The 17,588-nt window shown below is 38.8% G+C and overlaps 1 protein-coding gene across 1 annotated transcript in view; it reads left to right on the forward strand.

Moving 5' to 3' along the window:
- Positions 1 to 17,588, forward strand: part of PAPPA (pappalysin 1) — a 237,142-nt gene that overhangs the window by 99,272 nt on the left and 120,282 nt on the right. The window contains exons 8-9 of the mRNA XM_037491904.2: positions 11,924 to 12,052; positions 17,017 to 17,108. Of these exons, the coding sequence (XP_037347801.1) occupies positions 11,924 to 12,052; positions 17,017 to 17,108 (221 nt within the window). The remainder of the gene's footprint in view (positions 1 to 11,923; positions 12,053 to 17,016; positions 17,109 to 17,588) is intronic.

Raw genomic sequence — 17,588 nt, forward strand, 5'->3', positions numbered from 1 at the left:
GCTTCATAGTGCAGTGCTTAACCCGTTGAGCCACCAGGGAGGCCCCCCCATACTCTGTTTTAAATGAACACCAAAAATGGAGTGATATTATAAATTTGTGATCATATATTTGTGATCATAAATATATATACATATATCTATATGCATGTGTATGTGTGTGTTTGTACATAAAACGATACAGGAAAGGATGCTGACCAGAATTTTCTTGGCAACTGTGATAAGGTTATGGAATTTGAGAGGATTTTATTTTATTTTTATTTCTTTCATGTGTGTTCTAAGTTGTTAAAACAAACGTGGGTGATGTTTATGGTTAGAAAATAAAAATAAAGCAATTGTGTTAATATAGTATCACTTCTGAATTAAAAAAAAAAAAGCTCTCATCCTAATGGTAGACTAAAGCTATTTTCCTCTACAGTTCTACATGAGAAATAAAATGTAATTTAGTCTGAGTTTCCTAAAAAAAACCTGTAGCTCTACGAAGGATGGCTTATCTTATGTTCAGGTAGTTTTAATGTTCTGTATTTGACTCAATATTAACACATTACTTACGAGTGTGCGTTCATTCAAGATGTCAACTCTATGTCATGGAAAGGTCAAAGTTCTAAAGTCAAACAGCATGGTTTAAATTTGGGTTTATAATTACCTTCCTTACCTTGGGCAGATCATTAAATTATATGGAACCTCAGCTGAGCCATACAGAATATTTTTACCTTTCAAGATTATATTAGAAATTAGAAATATATTAGAAATATTAGAGTAAGTGGAAATTTGGTGAGCTAGCTAATCTAAAAATATCTCCAATACAAGCATCTATGTGGACAGTCTTGATAAAACATAATTGATAGAACTGTCACCCTTCAAAATCTGACTGAGATCAGAAAATCATAAAAAAATATGTTGCCAGGGACAAGAAATAAAATGGAACTGACAACTAGACAGGTAAACCCTTAATCTTATGTTTTATTGGCATAGCTTAATAAGGGAGGGCCATCAGTTTTGGCAATAGTGGAGTAAATCTTGTTATTCCAGGAGAGGAAATTTGGCCCTTCAACTCTGCAAGTTAGAAAACTGTGTCTAATGCCTTGAAATAAGGTTTGGACATCTGAGCATCTGCATACATAATGAAAGAGTATACTAGAGTAGAAAATACTTGTGTACATGTCTTATACCTTGCAAAGATTTGAGGTTTGAATTTGTACTGCTCAGTATGTTCTGGGAATGCCTGAGCTGAGAAACTCGCTGAAGAAAGAAAGAAGAAGAAAGTGGGGGTTGGGGGTGGAGGGAGATGAGCAGGCAGGCTCTGTGTTAGTAGTGTTGCAAGGATATCTAGAAATTAACATAAAATCACTCTGGATCATATACTCTTGACCCAGGAGACACATGTGTTTCCCACAGATTAAACCTGAATGAACGTGAGTTCAAATTTCAAAATCAAAACTGTACAACTAAAGTAAACGAGGCATCAAGAGCAAGGATCAGCAAACAACATCAGGGCTTCTATTGAATTTTGATTTTAACAAGTAATCATATTAACATTTAAGGAAAATAGGAAAAATATAATCTCCAAAGATTACATGTGCTAAGGAGTGGGGAAGAGTAGAAATAAAAAATAAAATCCAAATGAAGACAAGAAAGGAAGGAAATAAATAAAGGAAAAGGAATGATATATGGACAGCATGACAGGATCGGAAAATGAATCCAATATGGCAGTCATTAATCAGATTAAAGTCACATATAAGGGTGGAGATGTTCAGGTTGTATTTAACCAAAGATAAGTTCACCAAAAGGTTAAAGGTAAAGGAATAGAAAATTTACCAGGAAAATACTAACCCAAACACATTAATATTATTATCAGACAGAGGAAACAATAAAGCAAAAAAAAATTAAAGAGGTCACTGTAATAACATGAGGCCATATAATGATTTTGTGCTTGAATATACCAAATAACGTGACCTAAAAATATATAAATCGAAGATGACACTTACCTAAACAAATGATATATCCATAATATTATCATGTTATTTTAACACCTTTTCCATAATTAATGACTCAAATTAAAATAATGATCTATATATCTTGAACAATGCAAAAATAGTCATCTGATTAAAAAAAAGTATGGAAGAACACTGCTACCCAACTGAAGTATAAATATTTTCTTATAAGATATGTAGGACTTTTTAAAAATGTACTGTATTCTAAGGGAGTCTCAACAAATATCAAAGAATGAGTACCACACAGGACATTCTTTCTTTTTTTTTTTTTGAACTTTATTTATTTTGTGTATAACTGGTGTATAGGCCAGAGATTCAGGGGCTGAGAGGATTCACCAGAGACAGAGTGGAGAGCAGAACAAATGGATTTATTGAAATACACACTAAGGGGAGCAGCAGGTGAGACAGGAGAGGTCTGCTGTGCTATATGTGGGTCCCTGGCCAGGGACTGAACTCAGGCCGTAGTGGTGATACTGCTGAGATTTAACCCCTAGGCCACCAGGGAGGCCCTAGAATATTATTTCTATCTGGGACACAATATGTAAATGAACGAGTCAATGAATAAACAAACAAACAAATTGACAAATAAATCAATAGCAAAGATAAAAGCTTTCAGCCAATGAGATTTATGACCTAGAAGCAAAAATTTTACATAAAATATTAACAAATAAAATCAAGCAAATAATACCACATACTCCTATAAGCACACATTGTATCCAGACTGGGTTATCCCACAATAAGAAGAACTGATTTTAATGATTAATGGCCTGTGAATATATTCACAACTGTAGCATATTAAAGTAAGGTTTTAAAATGAGATGTCTTACTAGATGCAGAATTTAAAAGCTCAATTGGGGCCTCCCTGGTGGCACAGGAGTTAAAAACAGTGCTATCAAGCTATTGCCAGCCATTGCAAGTAGAGTTCGATCCCCATCCAGGGAGCTGACCCACATGGCACAGCAGACCTCTCCTGTCTTGCCCACTGCTCCCCTCAGCAGTGTCTTTCAGTACATCTATCTGCCTCTTCTGCTCCCCACTCTGTCTCTGGTGAATTTTCTCACCCCCCACACCTCTGTCCTACACCCCTGTTTTTGTATGCATAAATAAATATATCTTTAAAAAAATAAAAAATAAAATCAAGTCCCTTCGTGATAAACAAAATAGGAAGTACAGTGGGGATAAAAAAGGACTATCCCTCATCTAATAAAGGGTATGCACTGAAATAGCAGGAATTGTGCCTCATGGTGTAATACAAGAATTTCACCCCAGAGACAAACCCAGGGATACCATTGGCCTTACCTAGCACAGCTAGAAAATTAATGTAAAACAAAATCTGAGAATTGAAAAGGGAGAAACAAAACCATCATTATTCAACATTTGTCAGAGGCCATAGAAAAATTAACATGAATCCACAAATTATGAGAATCAATGTAATAGTCTAAAAGGGCTTCCAAATAGAATATCAATTTATAAAATTCAGATATTTTTATTAGCTCCCAAATATGAAAATGCAAGTATAGATATATATGCACATGAGTCAATAGATAGAGGATAGATAGATACATGGAAGCTAGATGGGTAGGTAGGTAGGTAGGTAGACAGATAGATAGAAGCTACCAGTTACTAAAGCACTGTCACCTATAAAGTATCTACGGTTAAGAATACATTCCTAATAAAAATTCATCACAACTTTTATGAAGAAGGCTTTAAAATTTCATGAAACCATACAAGAAGACCTAAATAATTTTTTTAAAAGATAAACTGTGTGTATAAAGGGGAAAGGCAATGCCAAAAAATTGTCTTTTTCCTCAAATATTCAATGAAATTTGAATAAAATCTGAATAAATTTGAATAAAATTCAATGAAATTTGAATAAAATCCTCAATAGAACTTTTTAAAAAATAAAACTTAAAAATTACATTCAAGATCAAAGTGCCCTTTTGAAGGAGAAAAATCCAAGTGTAGCAAAACTTGTAATATAAAGCAAGACTTCCATAAAGCTATGAAAATCAAGACCAACTGCTATTGATAGGATGATAGGGAAAAAATTAGACCAATGAAACTGATAACCCGGGAAACAGCTCATCTAAGTAATGAATGATATATGGTGTCACAATGCAATATGAAAGGATTAGCTATTAAACACACAAAATGTTGGACAAATGGAATCATTTGTATTTGAGACAAAAACAATTCTCCCTACACATTATTTTTTAAGCTATTAATACATTGTGAGTGAATCTATACACTTAAAAATGAAAACCTTGAAGCTATTCAGAGGAAACATGGGAGACTATTTTATGACCTTGGAGCATAAGCATTTACTTAACAGTATGAAAGACATAAATCATGGAGAAAATGATTTAGAAATTCCCTTCAACAAAACAGGATAAGGCAGAATGTAAAAAGAGTCACAGACTTGAAAATGGTACTTGTAGTGCCTTTAATTACAAAGGGTTATTATCCAGTATGTGAAAATATACTTAGATATCAATAGGGAAAAGGAGCCCATTTAAAATAGGCAAAAGTGATGAATAATCTGCAATAGCACTAAATGTCTATGTGGACAACTAACAGGAAAAGTGATGAATAATCTGCAATAGCACTAAATGTCTATGTGGACAACTAACAGGAAATGATGGTCAGATGTGTTACCAGAAGAATAAAATCAAAGAAATAAAATAGTAATTAAATATCACTTAATACCCATCAGATTGGCAAAAATTAAATGTTTGGCAAGTTCGGATGCTGGCAGGGATGTGGATCAATGGGAAGGCTGTTGGGAAACATGTTAATTGGTATAACCAGTTTGGAGAATAAGTTGGCAATATCTAATAAAGTAGAAAATGCAATTACCTTCAACCTAGAGATGCTGTATAAAATATATTGCAATGCATTTCCTTCAAAATACTCTTGTTTTGTGTGCAAAGAGATGTGAACACAGATGTTTAGATCAATATTATTGGAAATAATGAACACAATGTTTAAATAATAGTAGTCGTAATTGTAGCAATAATAGAAACAACCTAAATGCCGAACTAGGAAAGAATGTCAAAGTGGTGTATTTCATGTTCAAATATGTATGTCAGTGACAATAACAAGCTAGCTCTAGTTCTCTCAATATATATGTTCTCGAAATCAATGCTGAGGAAAGAAAAGCCAGTTGCCTAACTGATACATGTAGTATTCAAACATCTATGAAGTTTAAAATATGCAAAACTATGAATATGTACAAGAAGTATAAAATGTTCATGGGAGAGAGGGGATGGAATAGAGGAAGAGCACACAGGTAGGTTGAAACAACTACACAAGGTGGTATAATTTGGCAAATGTCTAAGGACATTTCTTACATTGTTCTCCAGATATAGCATTTTCTATGTAACTGGGCAATAATAATAGTACGTGTAAAGTCCCTTGCTGCTTCATCTCAAGCTTGGAAGGTGATTGTTTCCTTCTCTTCCTACTCTTGGCTGGAAGCAACATTCAGAGTGCCCAGGCATTAACTTCTGAGGCTTAGCCCAAGGCAGAACTGGAGTATTTGGGTTCCTCGTGAACCAGAAGCTTCCTAAGCGGTCCCTCCACCATGTCTTCAAGCTCAGACAAACTCATTGTTAGAGCCTGAACCTCACCCATTGTCAGTGCAGATTGAGCAACCAAGATAGCTTCCAGCCTGTGGAACAGCTTGTGATAGAAAGATGTACACTCTTTCTCATTAAATTGGAACTGTGGATTATAGAACTGATCACATTTTTCCCAGACTCCCATTTCATAGATGAAGAAATTAATGGTTCTTCATTATGGTGTTTAAGAGGATGTGTGTTTCTCCTGACATCTGGAACTTTCTGATTGTCATTATAGGCAGACTCTACTTGTTTCAAAACTAGTCTTTTTAGCTTCTGTCCAGCTCCGTTTTCCAGCTCATATAACAGCTGGGAACTTCAACTTCCAGAAAACGCTGTGTTGGCATGGAGTTAGCGCAGACTCAAGTCTCCCCCACAACAAAAGCAATCTGACTATAAGCAGGCAGCTTAACCTCCTGCATATTAGTTTTCTTCATTAAAAATGAGATGATGATAGTTATTGAAGGGACTGTTCTTTTAATTAATTGAGATTATTCACAGGAAGTGTAGGCATAAAAAGTGCTAGCATATGATGAATTGGCAACAAATGGGAACTACAATTGCTATTATTATTGCAGAAGATGGAATTTCAAAGAAGTGTAACAGAGTTTAGTTACACAGACTATCTGGAGAGATAGAGCATGATAAATGAATGCTGTGATATGAAGACAATAAGAAGATCAATAAAGAGTAATTAAGGAGCCCACAGAGGCTTTCCTGGAAGAAACAAACTGTTATTTCCATATTGCAATGTGGCTTGCCTTCATATTTCTTATTTGATCTTCTTATTGGTATGGAGAATCATTATCCTAATTAAAAGGTAGAAAAAGAGAACCTCAGAAGTAAAGTGACTACAGATTTGCCTACAGATTTCAGATGGGTTTTAATTAACCTATCATGATAGTTAGCTACACAAAAACACTTTTAGAACAATACCCTTGTGCAAAAAGTTAAGGCATAGAGTGCTTAGTCTCCTTATATGTAGATGAACATTCATAAGATAGCAATTTCACAATCAGTAACTAAATTTAACCATAAGATTCTGCCCCAGTTGTGATACATGTTACCATTGATGTGCTATTTCTGAGGAGGTGTACTGAGAAATCATCCCAGTTGGAAATGCCAGTATGTTTGTTTCGGTTTGCCAGAAATGCAAACTTAAAGTAGATATGTCATTCGAGACATTTGTGGAAGAATGATGGCTCAGTGATTAAAAAGTTTAACAAAAAACTGATGCAAAGGATTCACAGAAAGCTCTTCCAAACTAGCCCCACAATCTCATTGCATGTAAACACTGGCATTTAAAAACATTTGTTAACATGAAATTCATCTGAGATGAGATTTGAAGGTTTGATGATTAAATAGCAATGAAGGTTAGCTTTAAAAAATAAATTAAAGGGCCTCCCTGGTGGCATAAGGGTTAAGACACAACCTATGAAGTCATCCCCAGCCACTGCTGCATGAGTTCGATCCCCAGCCAGGGAGCTACCCACATGGTGTAGCAGACCTCTCCTAACTCACCTGCTGCTCCCCTCAGCAGTGTACTTCAGTCAATCTGCCTGTTCTGTTTCCCACTCTGTCTCTGGTGAATCCTCTCCCCCCACCCCACACCTCTGGCCTATATCCCAGTTTTTGTATGCATAAAAATAAATCTTTAAAAAAAAATAAATGCAGCAATTCCACTCCTAGGGATCTACCCAAAGGACGCAAAAACACTGATTCAAAAGAACACCTGCACCCCTATGTTTATTGCGGCACTACTTACAATAGGTAAAACCTGGAAAACAACCCAAATATCCAAAAATAGATGATTGGATCAGGAAGATGTGGTACATATACACAATGGAATATTATTCATCAATCAAAAAAGATAAACTCATGCCATTCACAGCAACATGGATGCAGCTAGAAGGAATTATGCTCAGTGAAATAAGCCAGAAGGAAAAAAAAAATATTGGATGGTTTCACTTATAGCAGGAATATATGGGAACCAAATAAGACATCAGAGTAAAAAATAATAACAGTACAAAACACAGCTAGCAAAAACAGACAATTATAAATCAGAGACATCCTGCGGGGGGAGGAGGTGGGAGAGGAATCAGAGGGAGGGAGGAGCACAGAGGACTGAGGTGATGGTGCACAGGTGCCTTGGGGAAGGAAATTCCATGGGGACTACACCAGAGGGGGTGGGAGAAGCAAATATTGTTTAAAAATGAACAATGATGTAAAAAAAATTTAAATAATAATAAAATAAAATTTTAAAAAACAGCCTAAATAAATAAATAAATAAATAATAAATAATGTGGCCCTCAGAATTCTTGTAAAACAATCAGAAGTGATAAAAATAATTGTGCTTCAGATGAAGGACTGAAACACTAGTCTGAACACAGAGCATAGAGGAAGCTTCAGCTTGGCAATAACATCAGTGGTCTACATGCGGAGACTCAGAGCTGAAGAGTGGCTTTGGATCTAAGAATACTCTGAGGGTGTTGGCAAGAGGGGAAAGCAAGATACTGGAGGCAGAAAGGCAAGCCACAGGCTGCTTCAGCCAGCAAGGCTGAGAGGCTGGTGGCAGTAGGATGCAGAAACAATGATGGGGAAGTTGTTGGGTGGGGAATATTGACAAGACTTAGGGTCTGCCTGTATGTGGGAGGCACAGAAGGGGAAGGAGTTCAAGTGACAGTGTAAGACTTTCCAGATGGTTTCAGGAGCAGCTGAAAGGAACAACTTGACATAAATATTCTACTTTGAGATCAACCATGAAATAGGTCCTGACCCCTCCAGCCAAGTATTCAGAAGCCACTAGCGTGTCCTTTTGGAAAAAATCTATTCTGCATTGGTTCTTTCTAGAAGAGCTCTTGTTTTGCATTCATTTTGACTTTGCATTGGGGAAATTATAAAGTGAAAAACAATCTTCTTTTTATATTATATATGTAGCGATTGTTCCTATCACTTCTTCCCCTTTTTAGAAAGGGGATGACTTGGGCTTCCAATTTCCCATCTGAAAATTTGGATTAACAATCTCATTCTTGAAGAGCTGCTGACAGGCTTCCCTGAAATACAGTAGCCCAGCACACAGTGGGAAGAAGGAGGGTTTTTAAGTTTCTCTTCCAATCAGATGTGTTCTAGGAATTACTGGTGAGTAGCAAGACCATGGGTGGAAGTTTTGGGGAAACAGATAATGCCCCAGGCCAAAGACAAACCTCTGAGACCCAGAATTTTCAGGAGGTAAAATAACCACCTGGAAAGGCACCAAGCTCCTAGGCAATGTGGATTTTTTTTTAAGATTTCATTTATTTTTTTTCATTTATTTATTTTTTTAGAAGAACTGAGATGTAGACCAGAGGTGCAGGGTTGAGAGGATTCACCAGAGACAGAGTGGGGAGCAGAACAGGCAGATTGACTGAAATACACTGCTGAGGGGAGCAGCAGGTGAGACAGGAGAGGCCTACTGCACCATGTGGGTAGTTCCCTGGTAGTTCACAGCAGATGAGACTGCTGTGACTTAACCCCTAGGCCACCAGGGAAGCCCCCTAGCACTGAGGACTTTGTAGTTACCAAACAATGTGGCAAAAAGGAGACTTTCCATCATGCTCTGACACCCAGATGCTGGTCGCTTCTTTATAGGCTAGCCTGACTAGGGTTCCAGCTATTGTCTGTAACTCCATGTCTCTTACTTAGGAGGGCATAGCATACCTCCAGTTAATGAGAATGTTGATCATTAGGTATTTATAGTAATGGGTTAATATTTATTGACTATATGTGGTAGGCTGAGTACCTATGTTCTTGATACACATCTTCACAGTCAATGTGCCAGGAAAGACAGTGTGGTCAGGTTCATGACTAATTAGAAGTGGGTTCAGAGCAATGAATATCTGCCTATGAGTTCTCAGCTAGTACATGATAAAACTAGGAGGGTAGCACATGTTTGTGTGCTTCAGGCTTGTGTTTCTTGAAAAGGATTGGGGAGAAGGGAGGAAAGAGGGCAAGGTAGGGGGGAGGAAGAAAACATTCACAAATATTAGCAGAGCACTTTAAATATTATCACCCATAAATCACTCATGACACATATCACAGATAAAAACATAACATAGAGAAGTGCTTCTCCCCCTCTCATGTTTTTCCACAAAAGTGCTCCATCTGCTTCAGACAGTGACCATCTGCCCCTAGTGACCTGGGAGGTAGCCTGATGAAAATTTCTTACTTTATTCAGTAATGTGGCCAAATTTGCTTAATAAGCATGCCTCTGTGTTTTAGAGCAAAATGAATGTACGTAGAATGCATATCATCTTTATCTTTTGCCTTCATGTATCCCCTGGGAAAACCACTCCTCCCCCATGATAATATTCCAGTTTTAAAAGCACCATCAAAAAAACCCAAAAAACAACATACATTCATTGATCTAGAGGTAAATAAAATAACTCATAAGCTTAAAAAGAAAAGAAGATAATTGTACCAACAAATTAGCATTCCAGAGACTTACAAGACTTACAAGAAAACCATTGTTCACACATTCATGCAAATAGTATCTCAAGAGTTTTATTTAGGCTTTCACCCACTTAGTCTTTATGGACGGAACACTAATGGAATCCCTAGGGACTTCTGGTCTGGTCTACTCCCAATATTACCAGTTGCTCCGGTACTATTAAACAAACTCTTTGGATAATATGCCCAACATTCTTAGGAAAGCTATGTTCAATGCTCATAAAACTCCAACTCATTGTTACGTTGAGAATCAGGAGACATTGTCTGTCCATTGCCTCTGCACCTGTTATCTTACTGGCCTTATCCAAACAGCTCCAGCCTGAATAGCAGCTGAAATAACAGATGGGCAGGAGAACTTGAGATCTTTTTGACATTGCCCCTTTGTTTATGAAATCCCCCCTCCACACACACACTCTGGAATATGATAGGAATTCTCTTCATTATTGCTTTGTGTTTCTTCCCATGGCACTTTTTTATTATTAAAAAGGAAATAATTGTACAGAGGGAGATGAAAAGGAGGAATAACATCTGCCTTTGAAAATAGTCAAAACGGAAATGGGATTAGTGATTTGGACATGTGCAATTGACATAAATATGTCCTTGCTTTGGAGGATAATTGGCAATAGCCAGGTTCATTTGATGGTAGAATGAGCTCAAGTGGGGAGATGAGAGGGAATAAGTCAGAGGAGGAAAGTAATTGGTGTATGATTGAATGTGGAACTGCTTTAGGAGGTCCTAAAAGCACAGGAGAGAGCCAATTGAGGCAAGTTGGAAATTTGGTAGGAACCAGCATCTGGGATTGCAATTCCAGGATGAAACCATACTTTGTAAGAGATAAGACCTAAAATAGGGATCAAGGAAGCAGAATGTAGGATATTACTTAATAGCGTATAATTTTATGCAAGTTGCTTAACCTCTCTGTGCTTCAGATTCTCCATGGTAATATAAATATGAAAATATACTGGTACATGCATAGGGTTGTTTTCTTCTCCTTAAAGAGAAGATAAATGGAAAGTGTTTGTTCCCAGACCTGACATTCAGTAAACAGATGCTACTACTATCATTATTATAGTCAAGAGTGAGTGACATAAGGAGGAACAAGTAGCACAGAAAAAGAGAATCAATTTGGTCTATCAGAAAAGGGGCTGCCGGCATGTAATGGAGCGTATGCTCAGATCTCCAATGAGGCAATAAGCTCAAAAGTTACCAGAGAATCTGGCATGGCACTCTCCCACCTCTGTGTCTTTGCTTATCTCATATATTTTTCTTGGGTGACATTCTCCCAAGCACCTTCATGGTTTGCCACATGGCCATTCAATAATTAACTACCAAGGTTATTCTAAAGGTCAAAATAAAGATAAAATGTACCCAGGAATATACATGGTTATCTGTCAACGGATGTTAGTTATTACTACTGTACATTTTAGTGTCATTCATCATGCTTGGCAGAGTGCCTTAACTACAGTAGACTATGAAATTACTGGCTAATAACTATAGATGTAGTTTCAAATGAGCATGACTGAGAACTGGGGTCACTATAAGGGAAGATGGGAGTAGGAAGTGCAAAGGGAAGGGGGCCCCATAGACAGTGGTGCAGTTATAGGTGCTTTCTTGGTGGATGTGGTGTGACAGCCTACATTTCAAGAGGTGTGAACCTGTATCCCTCCAGTATAGATAGTGCTGAAAACCAACATTACTGCAATACAAATAAGCTTAAAAATGAGCAGGACTGATGGAGTGCACTCAGAGGGATCTATTGTCTTCTCTGTCCTTGTCTGCCCCCGGCATTGTGTCTGTAGAGCTCATAGTCTTCTTCATGTTTTTCAGGGATCTCACTCTCGGCAGTGTCTACCATTACCAAGTCATCACCATTGCGGGAAGTGAAGAGAGTGAGCCATCACCTGCTGCCATATACATCCATGGAAATGGGTACTGTGGCGATGGCATCATCCAAAAGTAAGTAGTTCTCACCAAAGAATGAAGAGGGCCAATGGTAACTGGACAGGGGTGGTCAGATTGCCACACTGAAGAGCTTAGGGGATAATCTTCAAGTGTGGACTGACTTACCAAGGATTCCAAACAGCTTATCAGTTGGTCTGCCAGCAATTCACTGACTTCTGAAGGAAAGCAATGATTGTGTTATGAATGCATACATTTCTCAAGTATGTATAGTAATATGTGATTTGGACAAAGTTACCATGATGCACTTGCTGCCATAATGCTTTTGTTCTTAATAGTTTTACAAGTAAGCTCAGGGTTCAATTAGTCTTTTCCATCACAGGCCACGTTCAGTTAATAGGACACAGTGTGTTTAGGTCAGAACACTTTTGTACATTCTTTGCTGGTTGCCACTTACATTTGTTAAAACTGTATATGTATTTGTGATCGTAACTGTATCATGCTCTATCAACAATTTACAAAATGGGTCCAAGTTACATAAAAATAGTAAAGTATTCTAACTCGCTATGATGTAGAAACCATAAGTAGTAAACAGTACTCGAGTAAATATTGAATGTGAATATGAGTACAGAGAAGCAAATGAACCAGTAAGTGTAAAGATTCCACATGAGCAGCCAAAAAAAAAAAAAGTGTGAACAGAAAATAGAAAGCTGAAAGTCTGAAAAAAAGGATTTTATTGAACTATCAGTCCATTCATTCCTTGTCCACAGGGCAGATGCAATGCAACTTCAAAGTAGGGGCAAGAAGCCATTGAGACTTCTGCATTACTAAAAAAAAAAAAAAAGAAAGAAAGAAAAAAAGAAAAGAAAAAGTAAACCTTGGAATTTTTTTTCCTTCTTCAGAATAAGCACAAAAATGTTTTCTGGCACACAATCAATTTGTTTGTCCCTAGATGTAAGGAAGAGGCCAACATTATTCACAGCTAAGGTTCTTATTGCCAAAATTATATTCCTTTTTGTAACATAGCTCCAAGTCACAGTACGGCCAAGAAACCACTGAAATTATTGTCAGGTTTAATGATAAACTTTACGTGTGGTGATGGCAAAACAAACAGTGGCCAAATCCCTCCATTAAGTGGCGTGGTTGGGTGTCAGACCATATCTGACAAACACCAGGGCTGGGCCTGCAAGGGGCAGAGCAATGTAAGGAGTATTTGTTTGACAGTTGGATGAAACCATGTATGCCCAGAACAGGAATCAGCCCACCGGTATGGTGCAGATGTGAAAGAGAAGGGCTTTGTGACTATTCTTCTCTGCTTCTTGTGTACACTGGTTCTGGAGAAGAAGAGCAGGGTCATGTGATAGTGATGACTCTGTGGTATGGAATGTCCTCTGGCCACCTGTACTTCGGGATGAAAGCAGAACACATTCAAGGATGGCACAGTCAGGCAAGTGAGATCAGCTTGCTCCTAGACTTGCATGCACTGGGACATCTGCGTGGACCCCCAGTGTGCTTTCTGATCCTGGCTTAGCGCTGGAGAAAACTGTGAATGCTGTCAATGCAATCAGCTGAGGACTGCTGGGTTACATTATTTCAAATGGCTGTGCAAAAAGATAGTAGTGTGTTGAAGATTCTGCTCCTCTCCACACACACACACTCAAGTCTGCCTGCTGTTAAAAGAAAGCATCCATTCATGTTTTTGAGTTAGGGATTTGCACTGCATTTAATGTCAATGCTGATAAGGCCAGTGATGATTATTGCACAAGCTCAGTGGCCTGCTGAAATGATGTATCTCAGGGATTCTTATCTTAAATGTCCTGTATCTATAATTTCAATCCATATTGGCAATGTTAATATTGAGGGAATAACATTAAGATTTTTCAGTGTTCAGTTTTGGTGCAGACCACCTGATAGCAAAGAATTTGACTCCCAAACATAGAAGTTAATGTTCCTCACTGGTCAGGAAATGAAAGGGATGTTGTGCTGTTGTGTGTATTTAAGACCTGCCTCCTAAAGTAGCAGCCAGACATGGAGACACGCCTTCCAGTGCCTCATGCAACAGAATCAAGCAAAGAGAGAAGCCTTTCTCTTATCTCCCACATTAAGACATCAACTTCTAGCTTCAGATGCCGCTAGCATCTGATGGAACATGGAGCAAGAGAACAAGGCGATCTCCAGGGAGAGTGCCCCCTCATTTGTGGGTCCATGATTGAGTTGAACATCAGAACATCCAGGAAATACTTGCGGTAATCCCTGACAACCCATAATTGTGATCTGGGACTTTCTAATTTAGCACAAAGAATAAAGGAAGAAATTCGCTAGATGTGGAACCTGATCTACAACCCACTGGATCCATCTCAGGGCCAGATACAGATGCATTGGCAAAACTGCCAACAGTCATTCTCCTCACTGATCTACAACCATTACCATCATCAGCATCATTGTCATTCCTTTTAAATAGCATTCTTTAAAATGTTGTTTCTACTGTATTTGACCAGCTCTGGTGTCCTGCATGGACATCAAATACTCATGGAGCTACCTTTAAATACCATATATTTATTGACTGTTCTGTAGAACAAATGAAGCTTATGAATGGTTCCCTAAACAAAGAAAGAAAAAAAAAAAAAACTACATTGAGGAAAAGAAGGCACAACCTCTCAGCTAATTGGATTTGCAATGGGCTGATAATACAGACTTTAATTTACTATGTATGTAAGAGAATTTACAAAGAAATGCTCACTACTTAATACTCAACAAGATCCCTGAGGGATGAGCCTTCAGCCATAAATAATTCACAATAGCAGATACTCCCAGTGTCTTCTTAGGATATTGATAATAATGTTTTTAGCTATTTTTGAGCCTCAAATGTGCCTCAGTCACTGGGCATCAGGATTATCTCCTTCCAATCTATGAGGTAGGTCCTGAAAGAGTCAAGAGGTACAGAAAGATTAAGGTGTTTTTCACCAGCTCACACACCCAGCAAGGAGCAAGACCAAGACCTGCACCAGGGCCCATGTCTCACCTGGAGTCATCCTTTGCTCACTGTGCTTCTGCAAAGCCACTCGTGAAGGAGCGGCTGCATGCTGTCTGTGCCACCCCAGGAGCACTGCCAGGCACTGGGGTACTCAGATGGCAGCCCTGTCACTTCCTGGGGCATCTTAAAGCCCAGGCTGGGAGTTCCCAAGTCATTGGCACAAGTAGTCCATTTGACAAGTACTGCGAAGATGCGGACACAGAGAAGACGGCCTCCCACTCCAGCCTAGGAGGTCAAAGGAGGTTTCTCAGAACCCCTCTCTCCAATGATAGATCTGTCATTCCTAGAAGATATTTGTGGTGACCCTAATGTTTTGCTTAAACCAATAGAACATACTGTTTGGGTGGTGAGGGAAAGTGGGTTAGAAGTGTTCTTTGTGGTTTAGGGAAACCAGCCCAGGTTGAAAAAAAAAAAAAAAAAAAAAAAACTCTCCCCAGATAACCCATGGACTAGCTGAGCAGCACAAGGCCATCGCCAGTGTTCAGCCTCTGGCTTCACTAGCAGAGATTGCCAGGCCCAGCCCAGAGAATGTGTTTCTTCTTTGCTGATGGGTTTGTAGACAGAGAGAACTTGGGTGGCTCTCCTGAGAGCAATGCAATGTCCCGGCCATTTCAGGATTGATTGTAAGACGCTGTCCTGTTACTCTGACACCTCATAAGAGCAACAAACATTTCCCAGTGTTAATTGCTTGGGCAAAAGGAAAAGTCTGAGACCTCTTCCATGCTGTGACCCATCCCAGCTGGTCTCTAGAGAGGGAGGGACAGCTGTCTCACCCCCTGTGGAGACCTCCCAGAACTAAGTGGGGACAGGGACTGTCCTTTTGTGAGTTCCTACTATGTGCCTCTGTCACTTTAACATTCCATTCTTGCACCAATTCTAAGTAGGCAGAAGAACCCTGTTTTAACATGTGAGAAAATTGAGGTTCCCATTATCCAAAGGATTTTTTTCTGCAATGCTAGAAATGTCTTCTGTGCTGTCCAGTGTAGTGGTCACAAGCTACATCTGGCTCCTGAGTGCCTGAAATGTGTGACTCAGGAATGAAACATTTAATTATACTTAATTTTAATTGAGATAAATAGTCAAAGGTAGAAAGGTCAGATAGACAAATTAAGTGACGTGTCTAAGATCTCACAGAGAGTTAGGGACATGGTGCCTTAAACCAATTTTTTCTTTTCTAAAAGGCTGGAATTTCCAGAAAACAGCAACCCATTCATTCTTTCCATTCTTATTATAAGTTTTCTTCCTCTTGGTCCAATTCAGAGAACATTGCTCGTCTTCTACTCATCCTAATCTCCGCAAAATAATCCTCAAGTGATGGAAATACTTTAAGGAAGCAAAGGGAGGCATTTTTATTTCCTAGTCTTTGCAGAATCCTTAGGTGATGGAAATAATTTAAGGAAGCAAAGGGAGGCAGCATCATTCCACAGGCTCTGGAGTTCTTGACACCATGAACAACCCACTGGGACAAACCCAATGGAAAAAAAAAAAGCTTTGATTTAAGAAGGGCTAAACCTGAGCATGTGAATAGAAGAAATCTTTGCTTTTAAGTGTGTTTGGTGAGAGGCGGAGGGCTGAAGCAGGACATAGTGAAGTGAAGAACATCATTTATGTTTTCGGGACGCTAGTATTTCCTTCATTGCTGAACAACCATGAGGTTTCCCAGACACAGTGCTAGGAGGACTGCTCAGGAGTTCATCCATTTCTTACTCCGCCTGACTCACCCCTTAACTGCCAACATCTCAGAGAATGAGTTTGAAGTGGGAATTTGACTTTGTCATCAGAAAAACAAAATAAGGTAAATGTAACCAGATCTTAAAAATCCACACCATTTACACAACTCATTTCGAAGACGAAGACACAGCTCCATGCAGGGAAAGGACTTTCCCCAGGTCCCCCAATAGTGCAGGACCCATCCAGGGCCTATCCCATATCCTGCCACTCTTCTGAAGCCCATCTGACAGGTTTTCCTCCTGTATCCTTTATGCAGAAGCCAAGGTGAAGAATGCGATGACATGAATAAGATCAATGGTGATGGCTGCTCCCTTTTCTGCAGACAGGAAGTTTCCTTCAATTGCATTGGTAAGTCTCTGTCCTTTGTCTGGGTTTCCTTGGTGAAATGGACAGTGCAGAATAATTAGTTACAAGAACAGCAATGGTGACAACTAAGTCATCCTTTACTCTTTTGTATTACAAACAGCTATTGAGCGCCTCCAGTGGGCCAGGCACAGTTTTAGGTACCAGAGAACACAGAAACATTGGAGGGGAGGGCAGTAACAAAGACAGTTATCCCTGCCCCCAGGGAGGAGCTTATATTCTCATAGCCCATGGCAAAAGACCGCAGTCACACCTTTGGACCTAATCTTGTCTTATAGACATTATCACTCTTCTTCATGCCAACTGTCCAGGAAGGTTAGCCTGTCAATTTTAAGGCTTTTATTCTTCCTTTAGAGATGAGAAAAATCAAAAACCAGTGATGTTATAAAACTTGCCCAGAGTCACGCAGGTTAGAAGGGACTGAAGACAGAACCAGGACTTGAACCTGATTTTATCTGATTCTCA

The sequence above is a fragment of the Talpa occidentalis genome, unplaced genomic scaffold (genome assembly GCF_014898055.3).
Source record: "Talpa occidentalis isolate TD23 unplaced genomic scaffold, MPIMG_talOcc4v2.1 talOcc4.7, whole genome shotgun sequence".
In the NCBI taxonomy this organism is placed as follows: domain Eukaryota; kingdom Metazoa; phylum Chordata; class Mammalia; order Eulipotyphla; family Talpidae; genus Talpa; species Talpa occidentalis.